The following is a 10,303-nucleotide window of genomic DNA, read 5'->3' as shown; positions in this document are numbered from 1 at the left end:
TATCATTGAATCTTGATCCTTAATTTTCATCTAACGGTCAAGATCCTCCTAACTTGACTAGTCTAGTTAGAGAAACTTGAGGGAATCCTCTTCATAGTAAAAATGGGAGGAATAATAGTGACAAATAAAAGTTGCGTGTATGTGGGGAAAAAGAAAAATGAGGTAGTAGATCCTTGGTCGTTACTTTTTACCACAACCGATGCTTAAAATAGCATTAGATTAAACTGGTAAAACTTTTACTGTAATACCCCGAATGAAATAACGACCCCGAATGTTTGTTTGTAAAGAGATCATGATTATATCACTTGAAACTATACTTGAGTCAAAATCTTGTGCGTGAACTATCTTCACTGTGTGCCTTTTTTTTTTTTTTATAATAATCTCTCTCTCACTTTCGGATCCAAGTCTTGACTAAATCGGGGATTGATAAAACTCCGAAGGTAACTTTATATTTAATCTTTCATTATTATTTTTTTGCTGATTAATTTCCTTTATTTAATCTTTACATACTTGAGATTTATCATAGAAATGTAATTCTTATTCTGTAGTAATCATAATAATAATAATCATGAATGATGGGTTTATCTTTCCTATATAATAATCATATCTCTAAGTTCAAATAACAAATGAAAGAAAGGTATCGGCTTTGATAAATTGTGTTTCTTATACAAGTTCTATGATTCTAAATAGGTATTTCATCAGCTGCATACAAAGCAACTAAATTTATTGACTATTTGGATTGTAACGTGTTACAGGTATATTAAATAGACCTCAGTGCTTCAGGCATCAAATCAAGGTATGTGGTTGCATTGCTGTAATTATTAATGCATCCCGGTATTCGGTTCGTTACTATGTCGTAGGCCTAATGTCCCTATACTTATCGAAAAATCATCCTATAATGATGTCGTATTTGATTAGTTATTTGTTCAGCAAGTATTATAAAATCTCTGTTTAGAAAAGATGATTGTTAGAGGGAAATGACATGTGTAGTTTGCTTGGCTATTGATTTTCTCTATTACATGGGTTCTAATCACATATTCTTGATTTCACTTGTATCGTTGAAGGTTTATTTGATTATGTTTCTATAAACTTGCAGTTAGTCTGCTACAAAAGATGAACTGGGTTATGATTAATGTACTCTAAGACATCTATTTTGATTAGATAGCATTGGCTTCATCTGTATGGTTCTCCCTCCCTGGAAACCCGTACCGTATGAAATTTTGAACTTTCTGAAGAGTTTTGAGGAATGAAAAGTAAAACTTGGAGATGGGTTTTAGGGTTAATATATATACTTGCTGTTGCAACCATTTGGATTGCAGCTAGTTTTGTAGTTCAGTCAGTTGTTGATGGGGGCGTTTCACCATTTCTCGTCACGTATATATGCAATTCGTTGTTTATAATATACATTCCGTTGGTAGAAATCGGGCGTTATCTGGAGGATAAATATGGGAGTTTGCTGTTCTGGAGAAGTAGAGATAATAGTAACTCATCAGGACTACAAGAATCAGAGGTGAGTAATCTTCTTGTAGAAAAAGATGTGCGTGCTCAGGACAATGGACTAGGCGTTAGAACTGTTACAGAAGGAGTTAATCTTCAGGATGATGCTACATTAAGAACTAATGTTGCGCCGGAGCAACATGTCATTGGAGATCCCAGCAGTGAATTGGACTCAAAAGGGCGTTGGACTCGTACAAGACTCGCAAAAGCTAGCCTTTTGGTTTGCCCATTCTGGTTTCTTGCACAACTTTCATTTAATGTTTCTCTGAAGTATACTACTGTCACGGTAAGCACCTATGATCTTTGCATTCTTTTTCTTAGTGGATTAGACTTTAGAGGAGGCAATTTTAACCATAATACTCAAGAATGTGTTAAATCAGGATATATATTGCATTATTACCTCTAATGAGTTAAACGGGTGAACATTAATAGTGGAATGTGTCAAATGACTTGATGGTAACCCAAAGTGATTTAAGTTCTTACAACCCCTTTCAGTCGTTTTGTTTAAACAAATGACATGACTTTCTAATGTTATAATTTAGATGCTTTGATCCATTACTCGTCCACCCACTCACCAAGTGTTTTCATCTGTGATATAGACACATATGATTTAACTAACACTTGCTTAGAAGCACCTGCAAACAGGACATATGCTAGTTATATGTAAGAGTTCCAAAGTTCTGGATAAATCTGTATCTCATCAACTGTGTTTTGACCCGTACCAAAATTACTCATTTGACTTTTGGCTGATTATGCAACCTGATCCACCCATTTTGCCACCTCTAATAACTAATGTGTGCCTAATCTTTATGCAAAAATCTAAGATATTTCTCTGCTTTATACAGTCAAATACCATTTTAAGCAGTTCATCAAGCCTCTTCACCTTTCTGGTGTCTCTTGTATTCTTGGGAGAGAAGTTCACTTGGATAAAGCTATTCAGTGTTCTCCTATGCATGGGAGGCACAATAATTGTCAGTCTAGGTGACTCAAAATCTGGAATGAGTGCAACGGCTTCAAACCCCCTTGTTGGAGATATTCTTGCTCTTGTTTCATCGGCCTTCTATGCTGTTTACGTTACCCTTATCCGTAAAACCCTACCTGATGAAGATGACCATGCAAAAACTGGGAAGGTCAGCATGGCTCAGTTTCTCGGATTTTTGGGGCTATTTAACCTGTTACTTTTCTCACCTATTGCCATCATTCTTCATTTGGCCAATCTGGAGCCTTTTGATACCATTAGCCGGAAGCAATTTGGCCTAATTGTGGGAAAAGGTATGTGACATTTATACAGTGTCAACTTATTTTACTCATATTAATCTCTAATTAAACATAGTTGGTATGCTGACTATTACTTATTATTAATTTTTGTAATCTGGTTGCTTTAAACTTGTGTTTGTTATTTTGTGCATCTGATCTTTAGTTTCTAATAAGGCAATTTGATTTGTGCTTGTACCATGCCATTTATTTTTGTATCTACTTAAAAGCATTGTTGTAGCTCTTGTTTAAACAATTTGCTGGTATGCACATCACGTGTGTTACTTGTATAGATTTTTCCATAGTAGTCAGTTCCGTTCCTTGGCCCTTTAGATAATGCTGCAATGGACAGGAGGTGAAAAGAGATAATTAGCAATTTTGCTTTACCTCTCTATATTTATCATCATAAAAGCAAGAAACTTGAACGTAATAAATATTCTTATTTAAGTGTTAATGTTGCGGGAGAAATTTAGTTACAGAAAACTTTGTCTAATTTTTGTTATTCATATTCAAAAAAATGAAATGGGTGTTTTTATCTCCAGAATATGTTTGAAACTTTGAAAACCCGTGTAGATGATCTCATATTCAAATTTGGAAATCACAAAAAGTTGTTAGTTCCGAAATCGAAACTTTTTGAAAACTATGAAATTATGAAAATGAGTTTCCGAAACTGTAATTATTAGTTGGAAAAAATTCACAACTAAAGGCTTAATGAGCAAACTAGAGACCGGATTGCTGCGGGAGGCTGTCAAAGGGTGACCGCCCTGAGTCTGTATTAAGGGTATTTAAAGTCATTGAAGGAGCAAGAGATATCAATCACCTAAGATACGCATCTCTTTGTGAGAGCATATATGGTTTAGAAGGTCGATGAAGTAGGTTAACGAACTTGTACAGATAGGACATATAACATTTTGGGGCCAGGGGAAGACAAACCAACATATGTCAGTGTTCATCTGATAGATACTTCCCAAAATGACAGTTTTGGCTAGCATGCAAGTGCAACAGGTCAAAGTTACCATAACATTGAGAAGAAGAAACCAACATATGTCAGTGTTCATCTGATAGATACTTCCCAAAATGACAGTTTTGGCTAGCATGCAAGTGCAACAGGTCAAAGTTACCATAACATTGAGAAGAAGAAACCTAAACTGTTTTACTTGTTTAGGGTTAACCCTTGTCACTTATTCTGACTAGTAATTGATAAAGTAGTTTTTTGTTGATTTGTCTGTTCCGATGCATGCAAGTTTCAGATACTTTTTTGAACATGTACTTTTTCCATCCATTTCATGTTTCAAATATCTGCATCATGCATGATACTCCCTTAACGAAAAGTACATTTTTAATCGCCTTTTCACCATCATTCAGGTCTACTGGATAACGTGCTGAGTGATTACTTATGGGCAAAAGCTGTGTTACTTACAACCACAACAGTAGCAACAGCAGGTCTCACAATTCAAGTGCCCTTAGCTGCTATTGTGGATTCCGTTATAGGAAATGCACCTAGTTTCATGGACTATATTGGAGCTGCTGCAGTCATGGTAGGGTTTGCCGGCATTAACGTTCCTTCAGATACATGTTCAGCCCCAGAAGAAGCCTGTCTTGAACTTGAAGAAAATCCCACAACTACTGATGAATGACCCATTAACGTTCAACATTGCTTATCCAAACCATCAGGTACAGCCTAGAATGTAAACCTATGTGTGTTTAGTATATAGTGTGTTTTTTCCGACAGAGCCTACACAAAAGTTCTTTACTGTTATTCTTAAATTCTTAATTGATGTTTCACACAAATGTACGTTAAATGGTTAGATATAGTTATTCTTAATGCATAGAGACTTCTATTCAGTTTAATTTTAACGATATATCACTGTAATAATAATGTTTTCTTTAAAAGTCTATATTACGAGGCCCAAGCTATTACGCCCAAATTTATGTTTAAGCTTAGATGTCAAACTTACCACAGCTTTTTGCTATAATAATTTTTATGAAAATTGCATAAAATCGAGAATTCCTTCAATTACACACTATCTAAGCTAGGAAATTAACTATATCACGTTTAATTGTGAATTTTGATTTTTTAGGTAACCTGTCAAAATAACATCATCCTATATAGAAAACTATTTTTGTAAACCTAGAAAGCATTCTGGAATACAATACTTTACTCCATAGCATCTGTCTACTTTTTTTTGCTTGGTCACACTAGTTAACTTATATCTTTACCAGATTCATTTGAGATTATAAGTAGACATGCCTGGAAATCAAATTTATGACAGGTTTTTTGGTTATTTGATAAGAATATTCCATAAAAGAATCGAAATTCTATCTTTACGAGATTTATTTTTATTGATGTAAAGGGATATATGCATGCATCATTCAAAACAAAGATACATTGCAGAATAGCAGAAACACAACATTTACAACATCATTCGTTGAGGTCCAACTTCAACTCGAACTCTTCCCCTATCAACAAAGACAAACCCGTGACCTCCGCTTTACTGAACCTTTCACCACCACCACCACCAACCACCACTCTTCCGCCAAGTACTTCATCCCTTGGATTTATACATGATACACAACTACTTGCAGTGGAACCATTTTCCAACCCAATAAATGTCACCTTTTCTATCACCCATTTTCGACTCAATGCAAATCCTCCATTCTCTACCTCTGATCTCAACGTCACCTTTTTTCCTAGAACTTGGCTAGAAAATTTTACCAATGTCCAGTTCCCGAACTCCATTTCTTCTCCATCATCCAAAAACACCTCACCTGTGCTATTCTCATGACCACTAACCACCACCAGTATGTGAAACGGCGTCTCCCTAGCTGCTTCTGTAGTCAAAGCTTCTTTTTGTAAAGCTAATATGTTCCCTTCACGTATATGAACGTTTATATGGTCAGCTGGTGCGTCGAGCCTAGCATAAGTCCCTGAGTCCACACTAACTGAATTAGAATAGTTGAACAGATCAAACCACTTTCCAGATGGGAAATATGCATCAACTGAGACTGTTTTAGGGGTTAAAACAGGTGATACTAACACGCCTTTTCCTAGAAGAAACTGGGTACTGATATCATAGGTGTTGGTGTCTTGTGGGAATGAGAAGAATAGAGGTCGGGCTATTGGAGTGCCTTTTGAATGTGCTTCATACATTAATGTGTACAAGTAGGGAAGCATTTGGTAACGTAGCCCAAGCACCTTACGAGATGTTGCAGCTACTGAATCCCATAGGAAGAGTTCTTGTCGTGTGCTATATATCTCAGAATGATCTCTTGCGAATGGATAAAAAGCCCCTAGCTGCAAATTGTTAAGTTGGTGTGAACAATTATATTAAAAATGACAATATATATATACTTGTTTTGAGTTGCTTTTTGTAGTGTCAAAATAGCAAGACTATTTTTATATAAAGTGCTGCAAGTTAGGAAAACATTTGGAACGTAATTTTTTTTCTATATCACATGTTTACTCTTGTGTGCTTCCATCCAATGTCGTATAACTACACAGTAACTATATACTTGTTCAAGTTAAACGAGATTCATTATCTATACCTGAATCCACCGCTGGCAAAGTTCTTCAGTAGTGTTTCCAGAAAACCCACAAATATCAGCACCAACCATTGGAATCCCAAACAAACCGAAATTCAATATACTGGGAATGGTATAGGCCAAATCATCCCATGTTGCAGCGTTGTCTCCAGTCCAGTGGGCTGTATACATCCCAGACCCAACAAATGTCGATCTGGAAAGTACGAAAGGCCGTTTACCAGTGGTTTTGATCAATGCATCCTTTGTTGCTTTTGCTTCCAAAAATCCGTACAGGTTATGGGCATCATAAGCAGTGATATTGCCAAAATGCAGAGAACTAGCAGGTACAGTTTTATTATTAATGGGCATTTGGACACCAGAATTGTTAATCTTATAAGCAGGGTTATCAAGTGTAGACGAGGGAGATGAGGAGGAAGTTATAAAATTGGATTGTTCGTTCATGTCAATCCAAATGCCATCAAAAGGTAGAAGATCATGAAACCTTTTGACCTCATCTGCCCAAAAGGTCGCTCCTTTGGGATTCAAAAAGTCCGGGAAATTAACAAGACCGGGCCAAACCTCACCTACGTAAGGTACGCCATCACGCTTTATATAGATATCGGCTTGCAGTCCTCTTATGTATGTTTCATATGTCGTGTTGATACTAATACCTAATCATAAGGAGCTTTGATTCCATTAGTCCATTAGGAAACTTTACTTGGATGTAACAGACTGCTGTGAATGAGAACAGTTATAAAGATGAGTACCTGGATCTAGTATTAGAACATACTTCTGACCATTTTGGTGAAGACTCTGAACAAATGCTGACATATTTGATAGTGGAAAATAAATGGGATCTAATGTGAAATCTTTATATGCATCCATATAGTCTATATCTGTCCACATAACCTCTAGTGGTATATTGGCTCTCGCATAGCCAGCAACAACACCCTCAAGATCTTGAACATCTTTGTAACCGTATCGACATTGATGGAACCCTGTACTCACAACAAAACTTGAACATTAACTTCCAGAGGAGACTAAAGTCTAGAGATGGTCCCACTTAAAAGTTACTTAACATGGGTCAAAACAAGTCGGGTTGACCCTCAAACACTAGTTTGTCTACTTTTTCTTTCTTTTATAACGATTTTTGAGAACTTGATTCCTTGTCGATTCAAGGAGTAGCAGATAAGCAATCATAGATATTTTTTTCCTTTAAAGCACTTATTTGGGAAGTGAAAAACAAGTTTAAGAACAAAAGTTGGAAATTGCAATTGAACTCACCGAAGGACCAATATGGCATGGGAGTCGGTCGGCCAATGAGCTGAGTATATTGATCCATCACCGATTCCGGCGATGACCCAGCAAAGAAATAGAAATCAAGAACACCACCAATCACCTTATATGCAATACTATCACCATTGTATACAACATCCATGCCATTACTATTAAGCAACAACACGCCATGAGAGGTACCCGCCAACACTTTCCCATCAGCATCCGGGGATCTTACATCCATATAAAATGGATGTGATCCATATAAATTCAAATCAGGATTTGCACTTGCAATATCAGCATTCCAAAGAGTAAGCGTCTGCTTATGTGATAACTTAAACGAACGCTTAGTATGTTCCCCAATGCCATAAATAGAAGACCGTTGAGCAGGGAGTGAAGATGTTAATTCTAAGTACTGATCTTTAAAAATGAGAACAGTGCCCCTGGTGTCGAAGAGTATATCACCCGTGGAACGGCGAGAGATGGAGAACGCAAACTGTGTGGTGTTGTAGAGGGTTAAGCTGAGGTCAGAGGTACGTTCGGATAGCACAAGGTTGGCAGACATATGTTGGTTTAGTTTTGGCGTGAAGATATGAGAAGATAGTGATTGGCGTGGAAGAATGCTGTTTGGGATTTCCCATCTTTCGTGTTTAGCATCAGTGATTCGGATATTTAAACGATCAGCTGTTTCAAAGCTTTTACAAGAAAAAAAAAACATAGATTCTAAATGAAATCAGTTAAGTGTACCTATTAATATTTGAAACAGTCTCAATAAAGATGGTTTTTATAATTAATACTTGTTCAAAAGTATCAGTGTAATTTTTCTTATGGCAAATTAGATTACATTACATCCACGCATACATGCAATATTTATAATTGTGTTCAGTACTTGAACCATTATCTTATGGTTGATAACTGATAAGTCACTAAAGATCAAAATTACTTCAAAAAGCACCTAATGGTAATTTATTCAGCAAGACTTTATAATTAAAACAAATATAGTATTACTCCCTTTCTCTCACTTTTATTATCCAAAATACTATATTTGTTTGTCCCAAAATAATTTTCACATTCCATTAATACCAATTAGTTTTACTTTTTTACCTTAGTTTAACAGTTTTGTAAGTATTGTTATAATTAGTCAATTTAATAAATTTTACAAACTACATTTTGTATTAGTTACACCTTAATTTATTTTCTTTGTGCACGATTATAATGAGTCAAGGAACTACTATATTTAGTCGTTACTTGATGTTAGTTAATTTGAATTTAAGACTATAACTAATTGATGGTACGTACTAGAGATGCATATGACACGAACACCCATGACCCAGCTCAGACCCGTCTGAGCCCGAGCCGAACCGACCCGCCCGATGGGATAACGCTCTAGTACGTACGTTAAACACTAGTATAATATACTAGAGTAAGATTAATAAACACCAGAGTAAAAGAGTAAAATTTACCAAGTTAAAGTTTAAAATTTAGACAAAAGTTAAATTCTATATAATATACTCTCGTAATACAGATATGGATAATTGGAACGCTATTTGGTTTTGAATAGCTTATGCTTTAGCTTTAATTAAACTTGATCGACAGAAGGAAACAAAAGAAAGTTAACTATATAAACGGTTCCTATATTATGCAGGTTAAGTTGTAATGCTGAAAATCCAAAATGATTGAACCTTGGGGATTTTTGCCCATTTCAATGAAAGCGTTTTTTTACTTGCACACACACACACATACACACTATGAAAAAGAAAACACAACAATAATCGAATTTGAAGGCCATAAAAAGTACCTTGCGACGAACCGGAGCTCATCAATGTCAGGTCCAAAGACAGAAGACTTGTTAATGAGTTGAAGATCGGCTGCCAATACTTTCCCGGACGGACCAAGGCCAATTGATTGGAGAGAGTATCCGTACCCAATCGTTTTATCCTTATCATCCGCAAATGTTTGCTGATGAAAAATCGAGAGTAATAAGACTAGTGGTAAGAGTATAACTACTTGTGTCCAAGACATTAATTGTTTCATACTCAATAAACAGTTATATGATGAGATTGATCATGGGTTTGGTATGTATATTTTCTATCTTTATTTTCGTTATTATTATGTTATTGTTTTTGCACTAAAAATAAATGAGAGTGAACTACCAGTCTACCACTCATTGGTTGTCCTTTAGAATTAAATGCTTAGTTTTGTATGCATGTGTTCCATGAGCCGGCTCTGTTGAATTTAGAAATATCTTTAGTAGTAGTAGGTAAAGAAATGGGGATTCACATTTACCCACTTTATATGATGAGTATAAAAGTTATATCCAACCTATATATTTTTTGATATCTAAGAATATTTATTTACCCATAAGAGATAAAGTGATCTGATCTAACACAACCTCACAAGTTCATTCATACAGGACCACAATATCTTTAAAAACCGAGTAGATTTACAATCTCAAAAAATATTTAACTATATGGTACATATCTTTTGAAATGTAGTCAAAAAGAATGTTGGGAACTGGGAGTAGTGATACTTGCATAACATAACTTTGTTATACTTTCATGTAACATATACAAAGGTATACTATATAGTATACTGTTGTGAACAATAAATTATCTTGTAATAATATCATCTTCATATGAGTTTTTCTTTAAGTTTAGGTGGATAATGCCATGGTTATCAATGTTTTAGCACTTTTATGTTTGAATGATAGGAGTATAAAGGAACACATTCATTATCAGTTATTACACACAAAAAA

The 10,303-nt window shown here is 35.4% G+C and overlaps 2 protein-coding genes across 2 annotated transcripts; one reads left to right on the top strand and one right to left on the bottom strand.

Moving 5' to 3' along the window:
• The first annotated feature begins 266 nt into the window (after positions 1 to 266).
• Positions 267 to 4,602, top strand: LOC122589865 (solute carrier family 35 member F5). The gene is made up of 5 exons (XM_043762186.1): positions 267 to 440; positions 756 to 796; positions 1,097 to 1,783; positions 2,343 to 2,769; positions 4,117 to 4,602. Exons 3-5 carry the CDS (start codon positions 1,247 to 1,249, stop codon positions 4,386 to 4,388), a joined length of 1,236 nt encoding a protein of 411 aa, XP_043618121.1. The 5' UTR covers positions 267 to 440; positions 756 to 796; positions 1,097 to 1,246; the 3' UTR covers positions 4,389 to 4,602.
• A 452-nt stretch (positions 4,603 to 5,054) lies between these two features.
• On the bottom strand, positions 5,055 to 9,673 carry LOC122589864 (alpha-glucosidase). Its single transcript, XM_043762185.1, has 5 exons — positions 9,347 to 9,673; positions 7,558 to 8,243; positions 7,041 to 7,271; positions 6,298 to 6,944; positions 5,055 to 6,046 (listed from the first exon to the last, which is right to left on the bottom strand). Exons 1-5 carry the CDS (start codon positions 9,580 to 9,582, stop codon positions 5,174 to 5,176), a joined length of 2,673 nt encoding a protein of 890 aa, XP_043618120.1. The 5' UTR covers positions 9,583 to 9,673; the 3' UTR covers positions 5,055 to 5,173.
• Positions 9,674 to 10,303: the final 630 nt, after the last annotated feature.

This window comes from Erigeron canadensis, chromosome 2, assembly GCF_010389155.1.
Source record: "Erigeron canadensis isolate Cc75 chromosome 2, C_canadensis_v1, whole genome shotgun sequence".
Lineage (NCBI taxonomy): Eukaryota > Viridiplantae > Streptophyta > Magnoliopsida > Asterales > Asteraceae > Erigeron > Erigeron canadensis.
The sequence above is the reverse complement of the archived record's forward strand: the minus strand, read 5'-3'. Positions and strand labels throughout refer to the sequence as shown.